This window comes from Gymnogyps californianus, chromosome 2 (assembly GCF_018139145.2).
Source record: "Gymnogyps californianus isolate 813 chromosome 2, ASM1813914v2, whole genome shotgun sequence".
Classification (NCBI taxonomy): domain Eukaryota; kingdom Metazoa; phylum Chordata; class Aves; order Accipitriformes; family Cathartidae; genus Gymnogyps; species Gymnogyps californianus.
The window spans coordinates 147,531,703-147,551,216 of NC_059472.1; the positions used below are offsets into that span (position 1 = coordinate 147,531,703).

At 37.5% G+C, this 19,514-nt stretch overlaps 1 protein-coding gene across 2 annotated transcripts in view; it reads left to right on the forward strand.

The window, feature by feature from the left end:
• MLLT10 (MLLT10 histone lysine methyltransferase DOT1L cofactor) overlaps window positions 1–19,514 on the forward strand; it is a 134,700-nt gene that overhangs the window by 110,460 nt on the left and 4,726 nt on the right. For both annotated transcript variants that reach the window (XM_050892023.1, XM_050892024.1), the window contains exons 13-19: window positions 3,114–3,231; window positions 4,596–4,668; window positions 9,248–9,402; window positions 11,289–11,477; window positions 11,896–11,984; window positions 12,110–12,471; window positions 19,198–19,300. In XM_050892023.1, coding sequence (XP_050747980.1) covers window positions 3,114–3,231; window positions 4,596–4,668; window positions 9,248–9,402; window positions 11,289–11,477; window positions 11,896–11,984; window positions 12,110–12,471; window positions 19,198–19,300 — 1,089 coding nt within the window. The remainder of the gene's footprint in view (window positions 1–3,113; window positions 3,232–4,595; window positions 4,669–9,247; window positions 9,403–11,288; window positions 11,478–11,895; window positions 11,985–12,109; window positions 12,472–19,197; window positions 19,301–19,514) is intronic.

Consider the following 19,514-nt stretch of genomic DNA (forward strand, 5'->3'; position numbering starts at 1 on the left):
GATGGGCTTAAATCCTTCTGCTAAAATCTTTTCAGGAAAATTTGCTGCCTTTTCAAAATAAATACTTAGCAGTCTCTTTATTTTATTAGTTCATACATTTTGATCATGTATTGTGTTGACTGTTTAAATAGAATCAGTTGAAATAAAGAATACTACAGCTTTAAAAGTTCTACATTTTAGAACATGTTTCAGTCCTGTGACCTTAATATGTATTGACAGGATGATTGCGCATTTTTAATAAATGCTTGCTACAGCTTGTTTCGACTGTGAGTGAAACATGAAGCTCCTATTTCACCTTTAAATAATGTAGCGCTCCTCCACCTCCTCTACTTTCCTGTCAGATGAAGTCGTCACATACATAATAAAGCTTTGCAAATCGTTATTCTTGTCATTTTACATTGCCATTTAAAAAAAGTATTTTAAAAGTTTTTTATTTATCTCCAGCTTACTTGAACAATTTTATTAATGTGACTTTTTCCTCTGAGAGTTGCATAGGATACATGATGGCACTAGAACTTTTGTAGTTCCAACTTGTTGTAGGATACCTTTACTATTATTTTAAAGTATAAACAGGAGTTAAGTTTAGGGTGAACCACCACTTGTGAAAAAAATCAAGTTCTTAGATATTATTTAAATCATGCTAAGTCTTTTGATCTGTTATACCAACCCACTTAGCAAACATTGTTTAATTCCTTTGATGTCTTTTGTTTTGTGATGTGATGGTTACTCAACAGACTTTAGCAACTCCTTTCAAGATACTTAGATACTTTTAGAAATTTCTTAAAGGTATTTGGGCATGTTTCAGTCAAATAAACATATATTCTCCTTGCTGATTATAGCTGCCCTGCCATCATAAATTAATGTATAGTTGCTATTGCACGGTTTTAAGCAGCCTTGCAGTGAATTACACAGAGTGAGAGTAAGTATAGCAGCTTCTGTGTAAAACGTGAGCAGTACACTTACTAGAGTTAAGAGAAATCTTTTATAGAAATATTCTAAACTAAACAGAAATAAGACCTGGTGTTTGTAGTTTAAAAAAAAAAGCACAAACTATATTAGTTGAATTCATAACCTCAACCAATTTATTTAAATAAAGTATATATAGATTTTTATATCGCTAGTCTTGTCTCAGATATGGAAGCAAATAATGGTTGAATCTTGTAATATTCCATTCTGCAAGGTTTCTTCAGTGAAAGGATTTGACAAAAAAACTACATTTTTTTGAAGTTTGTTTTGTTTTTGAGAGGAAAACAGCTGAAGGTTGCTAGTGAATGATAATAGTTGAGTTGGAATCACGCTATAGGCGTTTATTAAGGAAAATAGCAGGAGCTGTGCAGTATTGCTGTCTTCAGTAAGTGTCACAGTACTAATATGTACTATATTTCTGGAAGCTGTTATACCTGGGTAGGTGGAAATGCCTGCGTTATTTTTAAGACTTACAACTAATTCAGATTAAGTCTACTAAAGACATGCAATTCTTTAAAAAAAAAAAAAAAAAAGAAAAACCAGCCAGATTTGAAGTGAAACTGTGGTTCTGTGTCTAGCAATCTTGCACATACCTTTAAACTGAAAAGTGAAAAAAACCTGATCATTGTAAGTAATTACTTTGTGACAGTAGAAGAATGTAAGTATCAGGCACAATTTCTCACCAGTATATAGTAAATAAAGCATCATTGAAAACAGTTGTGTGAATTCATAAAAGTCCATTCATCAAGTTTAATATGTTGGCTGAAAGCCAAAACTTAATGGTAGTGTGTGATTCTTTCCAGAGACATAGTTTATACTCTGTAATATTTTGCTGTAATAACCAGTATGTTTCCCCCGTCTCTTGTGTGCAGTTATACATGTCAAAATGTCCCACAAATTGAGTTCCTTACTGTTCACCTTCTTCATTTTTCAAAAAATGTTTCCTTTGTAAAGGTTGTTTACATTTTCTTAAAAGATTCCTTTTAAAACCAATGATCACACAGGTTGTGTATCTTTGATCCCCCCCCCATTGCAATCTTTTCTTTGTTCTGAAATAATTTTTTTATCAGGTAGGAAAATGCCTTTTTAATAAGCAGCCATGTCTTTTTTTCTTTGATTGCCTGTCTCTGCAACTCAGCATTTGACACAAGTCTTTTCTTCGAAAGGGAAAAAGCATAAGCAGCCAAGGAAGAAGGTATTTTTATTGCGTTGGATTATGCAAGATTTTGGCCAGCCTCCTTAGCTTCATCTGTTTAAGGGTTCATTTTCGCTTGTTTGGCACAAGTCCCAGCAGAGACCTTCAGAATTGTGGTTAGCAACATGAATGAACACAAACTTTGGGAGCTCTTCAATAAGTAGAGCTGGCCAACTGCCAAAAATACAGTTCCTTATATGGGGTCAGGGCAAAGCTGTGATTCGGCGAGCCCCCTATTGTATAGAAAACATACTTGTAATGGCTGTTTGCGTTCTTTAAAATAAAAACAAAACACAACAAAAAAACACCAGGCTTCCAAGTCTATCAAAATAGGAAGTAACAAAATAGTGTGCAGGTTTTACTAATGACGGAGTCGAGCAAAGGAAATATGGCTCTGTGTAGTTAAACTATAGAGCTGAAAGTTGGACCTTTTGACCTCCACAGCCGGCTTGTGATGTAAGGAACCCAAGCATTTGTGAGACATCTGTTGTCTACCTGCCCTTATTTTGTAAATGGTTTAATAAGATTAAATAATTAGTAGGATAACCACATGGTCGCCATGCTACTAAGTCCTAGCATTGAGTGCATACTTCAGGATTGCAGGGAAGTCTACCCATCCTGCTACGCTGTGGTTTTTTTAAAATGCAATTTAGGTATTTTTAATATTTACTACAGTAATTTTTTTATTAGAAGTTTTTTTTTTTGTTAACAGATCTTGCCAGCGACAAGTAAAACACACTTTAAAACCTGATATATTTTCAAAGTACTGCTATTCTATTTCTGTACTCACAAATGGAAAATAATATTTTTTCTTTTAAATACATTCAGTTTTTAAAAAACATTCAACTTAAAAAAAATAATAATTGTGCATTAGGAAGGCTTCTTTAAAATATATTTAGCATTTCTCCCCCTTTTTAAAAAAAGGATTCAAGTTTTAATTGGTTTCTTGCAGGCAAACACCCTACCTGGATCTTCTCTCAGTCTGCCTCCATCCCACATGTACGGCAATAGGCTGAATCCAAATTCAGCAATGGCAGCACTTATAGCTCAGTCTGAAAACAGCCAAGCAGGTAAGCTTCCCGCTGCTGGTGACAAACATGCAACTTTACGGACTTAAGTATTTTTAAAAAGATTGTTAAATTTTATTTTTGAACTCTGCTCAGCATTTGGTTATTAAATATCTGTATAAAGTTATGTGTTGGAAGTAAATTCTCAGTTGTCCTGCAGAACAGTGCGGGTTTTCTTCCTGTGGTGGTTTTTGGGGGGTTTTTTTGGTTGTTTTTTTTTTTTTTTTTAGTGTCTGAAATGTAAATGTTTAAGCAGAGCCATCAGCAGGCAGGAATGCAACAATGTCTCCTGTGACTTCTGTGATTGATGTGTTCAGTTCGGAGCTCTTTGCAACGAGAGTAACACAGCTCTGGGTTTTGTCGTGAATCGTTTAAACCTTTATTTGCATAATTCATGAAATTGCATTACATACAACTTCGTGTGAAAGAGATCCCGTTAGAGAACTTCTGCAGCATTTAATAATCTTGTGAATATTTACCGATTGGCATTTTGTACCGTTGGCTCTCCTCTACAGTTTTAATGAGCCGCTGGCTTTGCTTTGTTTCATTCCCTCCGTAAGGATTTGTTGACATGTCGTAGTAGTCATGCCTGTTTGGGGGAAGGGAATGAGTTTAGCAGTTTACCAAGAATGGATCAGTCATGTCTTTGCCCTCCAAGAGGTCAGAGGTCGCTTGACTCAGAATAGGGGGAGGGCAACCTTGAAGGGGGCAGATAGGGTTATTTTATTGAGAGGCCATAGGGAAAATAACCCTTTTGAGTCCTTCCAAGCAAAACGTTTTTGTATATTTAATGAGGCCTTTTTTGTTTGTTTTACTACCTTTTTAGCAGGGCACTTTCCTATGCTTCTGCTTATAAATAGGAATTAGTGAATTATACGCTTTCATAAAGTTTTCAGTAAATTTGCAGAATAATGTGTGCTTGTTAGATGGCAGCGGTAAGTTTAATACATTATATATTTTATGAGTTGTTTTGGGATGCAAAGTGTTAAAAAAATACAGAGCATCAGGATTTGCTGTGATAAGCATACAGATTAGCTGTCCACAGCTGTGATTCATTACTTTCACCGTACAAATTAAAAGTGGCTGAGGGGAGGGTACTGCAAATGCAAACCACGCTTCTGTGCTGTAAAACTGAAAGGAATGAAAGAAGTGAACATAATCCATGGCCTGGTACAGCCTCAGAAATGTGTAAGGACAACACCTTACATGCTACAGTTCAGCAATCTTAAACTAGTTACGTATTCACTCTTCAGCAGTAACTACAGATAGAAGTTGAGATTTAAGGTATTTTTAAAATGTCTACATCAGCTTTAAAACTCTTATCTAAGAAGACTCGATTTATCAGCTGTGAAATATTTACACTGCAGATCAAGATCTCGGAGATAATAGCCGCAGCCTTGTTGGCAGAGGAGGTTCACCCAGAGGAAGCCTCTCACCACGGTAAGCATTATTTACATTGGAGAGTGCAGGCAGAGGAAATGTTTTAAGATTTGGAAACTTCACTGTCTTTTACTAGTAATAAATAAGTGTTTTAAAAGCTTATATATATATATACACACACACACACCCCCACACCCACACACACCCCCCGTATACATACATTTATTTTTATATAGATATATCCACCTAAAAAAACCCCTGATATGTCCAGATAGCTAAAAATGTGCTGAACTTTACTTTTATATCAACTGAAATTAGGTTTACAAATGAAGGGCTTCACTTAAGAAATGGAGACTTGCTTTAGAGGGTTTTATCTATCATTTAATTCACATGTACTACTTATCTCCTCAGATTTGTTACCATAATCATATTTTTAGTCATATCTGCAAAAATTCCAAAATCCCATAGACTTAAAGACTACAACGATCACAGGAATAAGATGGTCTGAGCAGTTAAATATCAGTAAAATTTCAAACAAATATTTTCTTCCTTTTCCCTCACCACTTCAAAATATGCAACAATTCTCTGTGGGGAAAAAAAGCACTTTTTTTGTTCTGCTGCAATTCACCTCTGTGACAGAAGTTTGACATAAGAATTCTGCTGGAATTGTATCACATTATTTTGTTTTAAAATACTTGCTGTTAAAATTTCAATATTGTGTTTTAAATACTTCAGAAATATTTTCCGTGTATTTTAAGTGAATCTTTGTTTTTAAAGGGCTTTATTTTCCATACTGGATCCCATATGAATTAGATTTTATGGTGTTATTACTGTATTTTTTTACTTAGGGACTAACCATGGGGATTTTATCTTGGAAGGGATTTTAGGATAGCTACAAAATGGTAGTTACACAGATACAGCATTGTAACAATTAATTTGATTGTTACAGCTAGTGTTTATTACAGTAATTTATAACAAATATCTCCAAATTAGATAATTTAATGTACATGCCTGGTGTTGTTGATCTTGTATTATATTCCTTAATTAATCAAAAGACTTCTTGTCGAATGGAGTGAGAATATCCATTATAATACTTCGGTGTTATTACCTAGTCATGAACTGGCTTTTAAGCTTTCCAATACATGTTGCTTCTAAAACAATAAATAGAGAATTTACAAATTAGTTTAGACTATGTTCTCAGTATAAATACATATATTTACATTGGCATATAAGTCTTTATATAAATAAGGAACATGTCTGTATATATACAGACAAGTAAGTTAAGAGAATTTTGCAAAGGGAAATGCTCAACAATTAGGAAATTCCGGAACTTTTGATTATATATTAAGTAGTCCTCTTATACATACGTGTTGTGGCAATTACAAGTTTTAATGCTTTCTTAGTTAATATGCAAAGGCCTGGTCTTTTTACGATTTGCAGTAGGCCATAGTTGTGTTCAGGCTGTCTTTAGGTAGAATATTTCGGAAGCTAAACTTCTTAAATATGATGCTTCTACAGAGTGTATGTTCAGGGTATATACAGTCCGGTACTTACAACATCATCAAATTTCAGCTGGTTTTGATGGGGGTGGCAGAGGAGAACTGTATGATACAAAGGCCACCTCAGTCCACTATTGCAGAGCTTCCTTCAGCGTATGGAAGGTGTAGCACTTCGCAAACAGCAGATAGCTTTTGCTTGGCAGTAGAGTTGTTCAAAAACAAGTGAAAGGGCGGGGGGGGGGGGGGGGGGGAGGGGAAGAGGAGGAAGGGGGAGAAATCACTGCTGTAGTTCCAGAATTGAAAGATGGAAAGACTTAGTCTGAAATACCTAGCATGGAAAAAATTTAAAAAACTTACCCGTTCAATTAAGTTCAGTAGTCAGCAAATTTCACCCCTGGTTTGTGTGATAAGAAAGATCACACATATGTCGACATTTCTAAAATGTGTACGTAACTCCCCACCTTCCCCAGTTAAATAAATAAGTAACTCTGATTACTTAAAATATGGTTATAGTGAATAAAAAGCTAAGTTAAAAAATCTGCTATCTGAAAACTTTGCAACTCTGTATGTTACCTGCTTTATCTATTAAACCTATTCTTCTGCAAGTTCTGACTCTATTCCCTTTGAAGTTTATGAGATACATAAATAACACACTTCTCCAAAAGAACCATGTAATTTTCAAATAGTTGCTTAAAATAAAAACACTTGCAGAAACAATTGTTTGCTGTTGATGCAGCCGATTGCAGCTCTTCGGAGAAGACATATGTGACTCATGAGCTTATATGGTCATTTCAAATTCATATTGTTATATCTTTGTACCCCTATATAACCACAGTGTTTGATATTTAAGTTGTCATATTTAAAAGTTTAATATATATGAGAAATATAAATATACCTGGTATATGTGAGCTGTTTCCGCTTTGCAAAGGAATTACTGCTTTTCCCAAGGTAGCACTTAAACTTTTTTTACCCCATACTTAACCTTAGATTTAAAAATGTGTTATGTAATACCTGCATTGAAATATGTATGTATGCCTATATCTAAATGCAGTATTGCTTACAATTAATACGAGTATGAATAACTGTACCCCAAACGTAAACAAAAAACAGTTGTGAACGTAAGCAAGGTGTGAAACATGAAACAAGGGATTCCGATCTCAGTGATGGCATCGGACCTGTGCATGCAGCACATTTATAGTCCTGTTGGAAACTATGATCAAATACTATTTGGAATAAGGATTCAACCCTAGTGTGCAGGAACTGTATCGTGTCTAATGGATGAGGTAGGGGTTCAGCTGGAAGAGGATGGATTGACTAATGTTGCGATACATGGAAATCTAGATTTTTTTTTCCCCCCTCCTTTTGTACAGGCTTCCAGTGAAGGATTGCAGAGGTTATACAGTCATGTGTTGCTTTGTTTCTACCTTTGCGAAATTGATAGGAAACAGTCCTAAGCCCAACAAGAATTTTGTTGGTGATTTATAATTCACATAGCACAATCTGTTAAGAGTAGCGTTATGCGCCCTTCAAAAGCATGCATACAGAGAAAGAAGTTACTGGGGGGGTAGTGTGGTGGTTTTCTGTAGTTGTTTTCTGGTTTTGGTTTTGGTTTGGTTTGGTTTTTTTATAAAGTGTGGTGTTTGTGTGGAGTGTAGTACATCTGTTCAGAATGTTTCCACGTAAACCTTCCTTCTTATCACTTCAGCACATCATGTAAACAGCTAGTTTCAAGGCTGTTTTTGCCATGTCTGTGCTGAACTCTTAAATGCTGTTGAGTTGTCATCTCTTGTCAAAAAACACTACCTTGGTTACCCATTCATCAGGGCTTTTTGTTTTAACAAGTGTTTTTCTTCTTTCATCCTGTATGCAAAAGAGGAATTATTTATAAATACTTAGAGAGCTCTTAAGTCACCTACTTAAAACCTTTTCTCGTAAAAATTGCTTTGCTCTGGTGCCTACAAAATGCTTGACAGTCATTAGGTAGCTAATGTGCTGTGACCACTGCTTATTACGCTAATCATAATTAACACACTGATTTCCTGAGCTCTATATGTTGTCCTGGACTGGGACTATGGTGGTCTTGTTGGTAAGTTTGCACTACATGTAGAACAGTACGGATGTGATCCTGCGATGGCACCAATAGTTACTACTTACAGTAATAACTAATATATAAGAATCTGAATCTGAGCTCACTGGAGTTGATTTAAAAAACAAAACAAAACACAACAATGAAACAAACAAAAACACCAACCAACTTTTAGTGGGCTTTGGTGTTGGTCCTGTATGAGGAACAGGACCATGCATACATGAGGCCAGAATCCCGAGTCAGAAATACACTGAGCATCTGGTTTTGCTCACAGGTTAAATTTTGCCCCATCCAATGCAAAAGAAGCCTTCTCATAGGACCTGAGGGGTACCCAGCTTTCTCAGTGGCTGTGTGCCGAATATTTATTTTTGTCCTGAATGAGAAAAGATATGTGGCAAAGGGATTATTCTTTGAACTATGTGTGATCATGAGTAAAAAAGAAAGTATATTAAGTGTGCACAGGACAGGCAGAGGATAACTTTAACATTAATTACATCCTTTGTGAAAGAATATTTTCACGTAGTCCCTCAAAAATCTGGTTTTACATGATTCTTTTTAGAACAAGTTTAGGCAGTGGAACTATATATGGCCTTTCTATGTGGAAGTACCGTTACTGTACTGATTTTAATAAATCGTTTTTATTTTCCCAGTTTTCTCTGGTAAAGGTTTGAAGTTTTTTTTTTTTTTTTTTTTTTTTAAGACGGGTGCTCTGTGTATCCATATACAATGGTTTCCTGCTGTACAAGTATGTGTTGTATAATTTAATACAATGCTGTTTGTCAGTTAGGTATTATGTTAGTCTGTATGCAAGAAGAGGTTATGTGCTTTCTCAGTATAAATTCTCACGGTGTGAAATACTACATCTTTCTTTTATTAAAGCCTTGGCAGTGAGAATCAGGAGTTCTTGGTGATTTTGATGAATTAACTTAGTCTTGGAAGTGTAAGATACGTAGGTGCTAAGGGCTGATAGGAGGTAAGAAACCTCAGCAGCCTTTCACTAATACATTTCCTTCCATTCTTTTCTTTAAACAATAAATTGCAATATTTTCAACAGATCCCCTGTAAGCAGCTTGCAGATTCGCTATGATCAATCAGGGAACAGTTGTGGGGAAAATTTGCCCCCAGTAGCAGCCAGCATAGAACAGCTTCTGGAGAGGCAATGGAGTGAAGGACAACAGTTTTTATTAGAGCAAGGCACCCCTAGTGACAGTAAGTACTCACATTCTGTTTATTACTGCTTTTGTTAACTGTGTTATTCACAACTGCCATTCAGTGCTTGTCCAAGAGTTTTTAAAAAACTTATTTTCTGCTGTGAATAGAAATATAACTGTAGTGTATAATTGTAACATAGTTCTTAATGCAGCACATGGGTTCAGTAGATTACAAAAGAGTTCTCTATAATTATCTACAATTTTTATGGATGGGGAAATTGTGTCGTGCAAGAGGAAGTGACTTGCAGATCCAGCTGGTCGGTTCCAGAATTTGGAAATGAATTCTGGACTCTTAGATCCACTACTGTAAATAGTATAGCACAGTTCCCCAGTTTGCTTTATATTGTGTGATATAAATTGGCTTGATAATTTTTTATTGTTGTATTTTTCATTTTTTAAAATCTAAACTGCCTACTTCTGTTGCTGTTTTAAAAAAACATTTACAAATGTTAGGCAGGTGTCCTACTGGGCTTTCGTATCTTTATTATGTTCTGCATTTCTTGTGAAATTCTCAAAGCAAGCAAATAATTGTTTTCTGAAGTTATGTTTAGTAGAGTGGAATAGTCCAAGAATGAATACGTTAAAAGTGTAAGCGATGAGTAGATCACTTGGATCTCCATATTCAACAACATATCAGTATCAAAGACAATGACTGAATAAATTTAAAAAAAATTTTTTTTAATACCAGGTTAGAGTTTGTGTTATATTTTATTGAACATACTATTCTTCTCATTGGTAGTGTAAAGTGGTATCTAGTTGGTATTTTTATGAATGGTATCCTGACAAAAATGCTAATTGTGAGGAAATTCATGCAGGGATAATCCTTTAAACATGATAGCTGGAGGACAGGTTTAGCTAAGTCTTATTGCATCTCATTTGGGCTCACTGAGGGTTCCTTTGTATGTTCTTGAAGAGGAGGGATAAAAGCTAAATCCTTGGGAAATGACCAGATGTGCCTATACCAGTAGACTTATGTCTGTAGTAGGCCCAGAGGTCATGTTAAACAAATACAATTTAGAATTAAAAAAAAATGGCTATCCCTGTGGCTTTACAGTCACACTCTAGTACTAGTTGGGAAATTCATGTTCTGAAACCAAATTGGAGTTTGAGAAAACTGTGCTTGGTAAAAATCAGTTTAGTACAGAAGATGATGCCCTTGTCTGCAAAAAAAGGGGTGGTAACTGCAGTGCTCATACAGTGCTCCCTGCTGGGTGATTTGTAGATCGCCGCTCAAAGCAAATGAGAGCTCCTGCTCCCAACAAGGTATGTCGTGATAACTTCACGTTGGATGACTTTTTTTTCATTGTTTCTGTAAGTTTATGATTCACTGTACAAGGCATTAAAGCAGAAAAAACTCCTTTTTCACAAACTTGCTTGTTTTTACGTAAATGATGTTGGTTGGCTGTGTTGTTAGTTGAATGCATATTTGTCAACCTTTTTCTGTTTTGATAATGTTTAAAATTTCTAATACTGCAGCCGAAATAGATTTTTCCCAACTATGCAATTAACCTGTGCTACTAAAATAATACTATTTTTATATTCTGCTTTGGGGATAAGTTACCATGTACTGCAGTTTGCTTAAAATGAATGTCAGCCCTAATGATGCAACTTTATCTGTATTTAAGCCAGGGTGTAGATATATTGCAAAATTACTATCACATGCTACACACTTTTTTCTGCACTTTAAATTACACAAAATCAATCCTAAACTTTTCCACTTAAAGTCAAATTTCTGTAATGTATCTCTCAGTAATAATTTCATTTATATTTTCACATATGACTTAATGCTAGTCTTAAATTGTAATACAGAAATTTAAAGAAATGAAGATGTTATTCATTCTTTGAATGTGGTTGTGAAAGATAACACATGCATTTTTACCTTAGTTTTAGGAATGCTTAAATCATTACACCAACTTCAGGTTGAAAATAGGCGGTTAGAAGAACAGATAAAGAATCTGACTGCTAAGAAGGAGCGGCTTCAGCTACTCAATGCACAGCTTTCCGTGCCCTTTCCCACAATAACTTCAAATCCTAGCCCTTCTCATCAAGTACATGCTTTTCCAGTACAAGCAGGTAAGCAGAGGAGAGGATTAAAGTGTCAAAGTAATTTGAACATATATTTATATGAAATACCTATTTCATCCACATATGCCATTGATGGGGAGACGCATATACATGTAGGATGAATATAGACAACAAATAAAGTATTTGTTGATGTTTTTAAATGTTTAAAAGTCAGTTGGAAGATTTATATGAACCATTACTACTTGTTTCAGTGCAGTTTCTTTTTTACTTCAGTCTGGAGCACATCTGTTTGAATCTATTGATTCACCAATTATTTAGTTAATATTTTACTATTCAGCAATGATTTTAAGGTTGACTTTGCATTTTCTATGTGTACCTTTGACATTATTTTGAAACAATTATTCTGAATCTTTTTACATGTTACAGAAATTTAACCACTATGTGTTTTTTGAAATAATTACTTTAGCACCTAGCACTGATTCCTTGAACAGCAGTAAAAGTCCTCATCTGGGAAACAGTTTTTTACCGGACAATTCTCTTCCTGTATTAAATCAGGTAAATTTTATTTGTTTCTTCTAAACTTAAACTTGTTGCAAGTTAACTCATCATAGTCCTTGCATTGTGCTGTTAGGTGAAATTTTACGCAGCTGAGGGGGTTTTGTTGTTTGTTTTTACACCAGGAGATAACCTCCAGCGGACAAAGCACCAGCAGTTCATCAGCTCTTTCCACTCCACCACCTGCTGGGCAGAGTCCAGCTCAGCAAGGCTCAGGAGTCACAGGAGTTCAACAGGTCAATGGTGTGACAGTGGGGGCACTAGCTAGTGGTATGCAGACTGTAACCTCCACCATTCCTGCAGTGCCTGGTGTGGGTGGAATAATTGGAGCACTGCCAGCCAGCCAGCTGGCAATCAATGGAATTGTAGGGGCTTTAAATGGGGTAATTCAGACCCCAGCAACAATATCGCAGAACCCTTCTCCTCTCACTCATGCAACCGTGCCACCCAATGCAACGCATCCTCTGCCGACCACGTTAAATAACAGGTAAGAATTTGCTGATTTTATGTTTTTCCTGATAGTGTCTGCTGTTCTTCAGTTTAGCTGTATTTTTTAACCATCTTATTCAAAAGGTACCGTTTCTTCCTTAGCCTGTAATTGTCAAACTAGGTTCTGCTCCTGATCTGTGAATGAAAGTAAGAAGGCATTTAGTGGAAGCATGAATAGTCAAGTTAAAGAAAAGATGTTTTCTGTTTAGCTTTTGGGAATCCTACTGCCCATTTATTCCTGTTTTTTTAATCAAGTCACATTCCCAAACAAATGTAATTATGTAAATGTGCTTCAGCTCTTTTTTTAGTTCAGAAAACAATATTCTTTGTCCTGCCAATTGTTCTTCCAGGATTAAAGGACCACTGGAAAAGCTACCATTTGTTGCAGTAAGAAGGGGGGAGGGGGAGGAGGAGAACATTATACGGTCATGTAATTAAAGATGTAATAGGCATAAGTACCCAGAGTAGTAATACAGTTGCATGGTTTTTTGAGTTCTCTGTATCTGACTCCAAAGACAACAAAATTAGTTTTTCGAGTGGTGTTCCTAAGGATTTTTAAATGCATAAAAAGATCCCTGCTTGAGTATTCGTAACAGCCCTTCCCCAAAACCAGGTATCCTCAGTAGCATAAACTGCTGCTGCTTGAGCTGCAAGGCAAATGGGTAACAAAAGGAGACAGCTGCTTTCCAGGAAGGGGAATGGACTGCTTGGTCTGGAAGTATTTTGGGATAGAGCAGAGCCTGGGCTAACTCATTCTCCCCACTCTCCTTCCCCCCGACTCCTTGTATTGTCCTTCGCTTAGGAAGGAGAACTATGGTTCTATGTAGAAAGAAATGCCTGCAAATAGGGAGTGGATTACTTGTCTTTAAGTAGAGTTTATTTTTGGAGATTATGGTGGATTACCCACCAAAAAAGGCGTTTGTGATTGGAGTGATGCAAGGGATCCCTAGTTTTGTAGCTTCTTTTTCCAGTTTCTTTCTTCGCTGTTCATTTGGCAGCTCCTGAATATTCGTGTACCATATCATTGTGTGCTGTTGCTTCAGTAGACTCATAAAACCTGATACTTTCAAATGTGTCCTGTTGTTTTGATGTGCTATTATATTTTTACTGAGGAGGTTATATTTTTCATAGTTTATATGATATATGAACATAACATTTCATAGGTTAAACAGAAGACATTTTGTTAATGAAAAGTTATCGTCTTTCTTGAGTATCAGAGGTCTGCTGAAAACACAAGAATTTTGTGTTACTCTCCCCAAAAGTGTGAGGAGGAGTGAGAAATACTAGACAAAAACATTAATTTTACAATTACAATATTAACCAGTTGTATAATGCTTTCCACTTGCAGGTAATGCCGAAATATACGGGTCATGTTGCTGTTTTCTCATATGATTTTGTTTAATACACAGATTATTTATTTCTGAGTCTTTATATTGCAGAAGTTCTTTTGTCTCTCTCTCTCTTTTTTTTTTTTTGATAGCCATCTTAACTGCTGTAACTCTTGAGTATGTAGCCTAGTAGTAGACTACTCCAGTTCACGCAGAATACTGCAACTAGTATCCTGTTCATAAGCTCTCATTCTAACTTTTAGCATAGCCTGGAATGCTCCAATGATTCCCTATTTTCTGCTACAACAAGCTTATGATGTACAACTCTGCCAGCATTTCCATTTCTCTATTTCTATTCTTGCATGATCTCTTTCTGCACTGCTCCCTCAATAATATTAATTTAAAATTAATGTTTATATTAAATTTAAAAATGCACTTTTCACACAATTCTCTGCTTTATTGAGCTCATCCAGATGATTTGCTGGGCCCCCTTCCTTTTGAGGTGTTTCACAACTGCCTCCATTTTCTATGAGTTTTCAGTATTTCTAGTTGTATATTTAGAGGAAGAAAGTTCAGACCGAGCAAGCACTAATGCTAATTAGTGCTAATATGATTTTAGTAATGACACATACGTTCCTCATTCCTGTTTCTTCCATTACAAATGCTTCAGTGAAAAATATGGAAAAAACTTTTCTGTTACTGGAACGAAGTTATCAAGAGGGTCTGGGATGACTTCGAGTGAAGGAAAAAAAAAAAGAAAAAATATAAAAGTATTTTACACTGGTTGAGATTATTGGTTCTGAAACTACATGGGACACCGTTTGTTCCTGCCGCTCTTGAGTTCAATGTAGTTTCAGTGGCAACTAGTTGACTATTTCTTTAATGTCAAATTCCTCTAGGTATCACTACTCTTTGAGCTGCATAAGTGGGAATGTTAAATGGTAACAAGCACAGGCAGGCATGGAGGTTTGCTACCATGCTGTTGCGAGCGCTCCGAACCTGGTTAGATCGCATGGTGGTGATCAAGTTTGGAGGTTGTTTAAATCAGTATTCGCAAGATGATAGAAAGCGGTGTGAGAACTCAGCCCTACTTTCTAACTTTTGTATATTGTTCTGTAATTGAAAGATTTCCCAGGTGCTCCTGAAAGTTGCTACTTACAGTAACTTCTCAAGCTTCAGAATCTGTCCGGGCAGTTTCATGTGAAAAATAGCTAGATTATTCACCAATACATGAAGACTTCTTTATGCATATTGTCCTTATTCATGTGAGCTCTTTAACTGTGGGACATAGGGAGGTGAGAAAACACTGATTTGCACACTGCTGTTTGAGAGAGTTTCAAATTGTAGGTAAAAGAGCCTACATTCATTCGGCAGAGAAAAATACTCAATCCTTTTCTGGGGAAAACATGGCTTAATACAGATTGCTAGCAACCGGGAGATTAAGTGATTTGAGGAAAAAGGTAGGATTGTTTCTTTATATTCTCACAACCAGAGAAGACTGTAGGATGGAGAGTTTCAGACTGATCGTGTACCTTTTAGTGAGAAGCTAAAAAGGATTAAATTTACATTCCAAGCTGATCTGGTTTAGAGAAAACTCTGTGGTGAAATCCAGTGAACTGCCTCTTCTGGGAAGCTTGAGAGCTGCAGCGTTTTGTCTTCTGCAGTTAGGTTTTGTTTCTAGACACTTAGATCTCAGCTGCTGGCTGAGGGTATTTTCTTTCAAGTGCCAATGCAGAGCAAGAGAGGAAGACAGAGCGGATAAAGAGAAGGGAGAACAACAGCAGAAAAAAGAAGTACAAAGGTAAAACATGATATAGGAAAAAAGAAAGAATGGGATAAAAGAATGAAAAAAACAGTGGAGAAGATTCATTCCAGTATAGAAGAATACAGAAAAAGTAAGGTAAAAAGAGAAGGAGGAAATAATGGTAATATTAGTCAAACTGAAGGTACTTATTTTTTGCAGTTGTTACAAATATTTTTGATACTATTGAATTTAAAGCTGTTTGAAGGAATTTCAATTAATCGATGAGTGTCATCATTTGAAAGTCAAACACATGCACAGTTCTAGCTTATGTTAGGCCTGAGTTTTGCTGTTGTGGCTCAGGAGGAAAATCTAGGAGTTTCCTTGGATAGGTGAAGTGTCATCTCTGCTTTCATCAGCAATCAAACAAACATTGCTAGCAGTTATTGGGGAATAAATAGAATGGTGTTACCCATTTTGTGTTCTGTCATGTTAAATCCCTGGTGTGTGTGCACCTGAAATATTATGTGCAGTTCTGATTATGCAGTTTCAGAAAAGGATATAATACGAGGGGAAAAAACAGTACAGCAAGAATAATCAGAGGCAAAATGGCTTGCACAGGACAAGGTCAGTAGAATTGATTTCTTGGCTAGTGAAAAAGACCATTGACAAGAGGTTTGAGAACCAGGAGAGTAGTAGAAGTGATAGCAATTAATGTGAAGTAAATGATGGGAAAGAATAGAATTATAGAATCATTTAGGTTGGAAAAGACCTTTAAGATCATCAAGTCCAACTGTAAACCTAACACTGCCAAGTCCACCACTAAACCATGTCCCTAAGCACCACGTCTACACGTCTTTTTAAATACCTCCAGGGGTGGTGACTCAACCACTTCCCTGGGCAGCCTGTTCCAAGGCTTGACAACCCTTTCCGTGAAGAAATTTTTCCTAATATCCAATCTAAACCTCCTCTGTTGCAACTTGAGGCCGTTTCCTCTTGTCCTGTCACTTGTTACTTGGGAAGACACTGACACCCATCTCGCTACAACCTCCTTTCAAGTAGTTGTAGAGAGCAATAAGGTCTCCTCAGAGCCTCCTTTTCCCCAGGCTAAACAACCCCAGTTCCCTCAGCCGCTCCTCATAAGACTTGCGCTCTAGACCCTTCCACCAGCTTTGTTGCCCTTCTTTGGGCACACTCCAGCACCTCAATGTCTTTCTTGCAGTGAGGGGCCCAAAACTGAACACAGTATTCGAGGTGCGGCCTCACCAGTGCCAAGTACAGAGGGACGATCACTTCCCTAGTCCTGCTGGCCACACTGTTTCTGATACAAGCCAGGATGCATTGGCCTTCTTGGCCAGCTGGGCACACTGCTGGCTCATATTCAGCCAGCTGTCAACCAACACCCCCAGGCCCTTTTCCCCCAGGCAGCTTTCCAGCCACTCTTCCCCAAGCCTGTAGCGTTGCGTGGGGTTGTTGTGACCCAAGTGCAGGACCCGGCACTTAGCCTTGTTGAACCTCATACCATTGGCCTCGGCCCATCGATCCAGCCTGTCCAGATCCCTCTGTAGAGCCTTCCTACCCTCAAGCAGATCAACGCTTCTGCCCAACTTGGTGTTACCTGCAAACTTACTGAGGGTGCACTCGATCCCCTTGTCCAGATCCTTGGTAAAGATATTAAACAGAACTGGCCGCAATACTGAGCCCTGGGGAACACCACTTGTGACCGGCCGCCAACTGGATTTAACTCCATTCACCACAACTCTTTGGGCCTGGCCATCCAGCCAGTTTTTTATCCAGCGAAAAGTACACCCGTCCAAGCCACTTTCTCCAGGAGAATGCTGTGGGAAATGGTGTCAAAGGCTTTACTAAAGTCCAGGTAGGCAACATCCACAGCCTTTCCCTCATCCACTGAGTAGGTCACCTTGTCACAGAAGGAGATCAGGTTAGTCAAGCAGGACCTGCCTTTCATAAACCCATGCTGACTGGGCCTGATCACCTGGTTGTCCTGTATGTGCTGCATGATGGCGCTCAAGATGATCTGCTCCATAACCTTCCCTGGCACCGAGGTCAGACTGACAGGCCTGTAGTTCCCTGGATCCTCCTTCTAGCCCTTCTTGTAGATGGGCGTCACATTGGCTAACCTCCAGTCAACTGGGACCTCCCTGGTTAGCCAGGACTGCTGATAAATGATGGAAAGTGGCTTGCTGAGCACTTCCACCAGCTCCCTCAGTACGCTTGGGTGGATCCCATCCGGCCCCATAGACTTCCCATAGACATAGATTTCCTATTCCCCGTAGGAAATAATAAGTGCAGCCCAGCATGTGTTTCCCATAGCATTGAGGCCATCCAATGAAGTATGAAACAAAGTTTGTGTTGCTTGCCCTGTCCCAGCAGTAGAGTATGGTGATGCTATGGGTATTGTCATCCTGGATGGTTAATACAAAGTAAATGTCAAAGTGATCATGGAGCCAGGCTACAGTATGCTAGCTACTGTAGAAAGGCAAGATAAATACTATGTCCTGAAGAGCTAAATGATTGTAGCCTAACTGTGCAGATTTGTGGCTGACTTAATTTAATTCCTTACTACCAATCACAACTAGCAATCCTGTTGTCCTGTTGGTCATCCTATGCACACCTTCTTGCTGGTACTAGTGCTTGTGTATTCACACAATAATCTCATCTAAATTAACAGATAATCTTTCAGTGTGTTTTGTATTGGTTTAGGTTTCAGCTGAGTTCCCACGAGATGCAGCTCATTGTGCAAGAGCTAGTGCAAGGGGAGGGGACAGAAATGTACAGCTGAAAGGGAAATACTTAACCTTTCAATAGCACGGTAAACGTATCGTGAAACTACACCTTAATAATTCAATGGGTTTTTTAAACTAGTAAAAGCTAACACTAGTACCGAAAGAGTAAAACCAGCTGTCTTCCTGGTCTTCTGTTCCAAAACCACCCTTGTTCATGCTGTTGGTCTTGCAGTGAACTGGCATAGCTGAAGAAACCCTTTATTTCCAGACCACTTGTCAGCTGGATCAGTTCCCTGCTCAATTTCCTAAATAGCTGCAGAAAATTTTATGTAGGCCTGAAAATAGGGACTGGGAGCTAAGTAGTAGGCAAGTGCAGAGGCAGCCTGCTTTACTCCATGGCAGCATCAGTTGGCCTACTTCAAGGCTGAATGTATTTGCTAAATTACAGACAAGGTACAGGCAATAGTGATGGATTTGAATATAGCAAAAAATGAGAATTAGAAGGAAACCAAGACAAAGTAAATGCTAGTTAACTAAGTATTAAAGGTTGGCAAGAGCTGTCTTATAATATAAAATCTGGCCTTTCCGTATGAAGTATTTGAAAAAATGTAGAAATGGTAAGTATTATCTGAGTTTAAAATAATGTGCACGTGGTAGACTTATGTTACAGGCAAGATGTTGCTGTTGCTCAGCATAAATGAGAGTGGGGTGGTGGTGGTAATGTCTAGGTATGTATCAAAAAATGCAGCTGGACAGACAGACTGTTTAATATTTGACAGTATGCAATCAAAATGCTAAATAGGAACTGTCTATTCATATACATCTTTTCATTGTTTCAATGGAAAGCTGAAGTAAAAAGTTCCCATACTTTCATATAAACTACAGTATTACCCTGTCAAACCCTACAGTGCCTCGGGACTAGGATTACTTCCTGACCAACAGAGACAACTTCTACTCCATCAACAGCACCAGCAATTTCAGCAATTACTAAGTACCCAGCAACTCACATCAGTAAGTTTTCCAGTTAATTATGATTTATTCCTCTATTGTATTCTAAGGCATGGATAAACTCCTCAGCCTAATATAAATACTAGAAATGTGTTTAATTTGATATTACAGGTTTTGATGATCTTTTAGTTTTTCAGTTCCTTCAACCTTTTTGGATGATTGTCATGCTAAATTACAGGATATTATTGGGCTGTGTGTATTGCTAGAAGAATCGTTC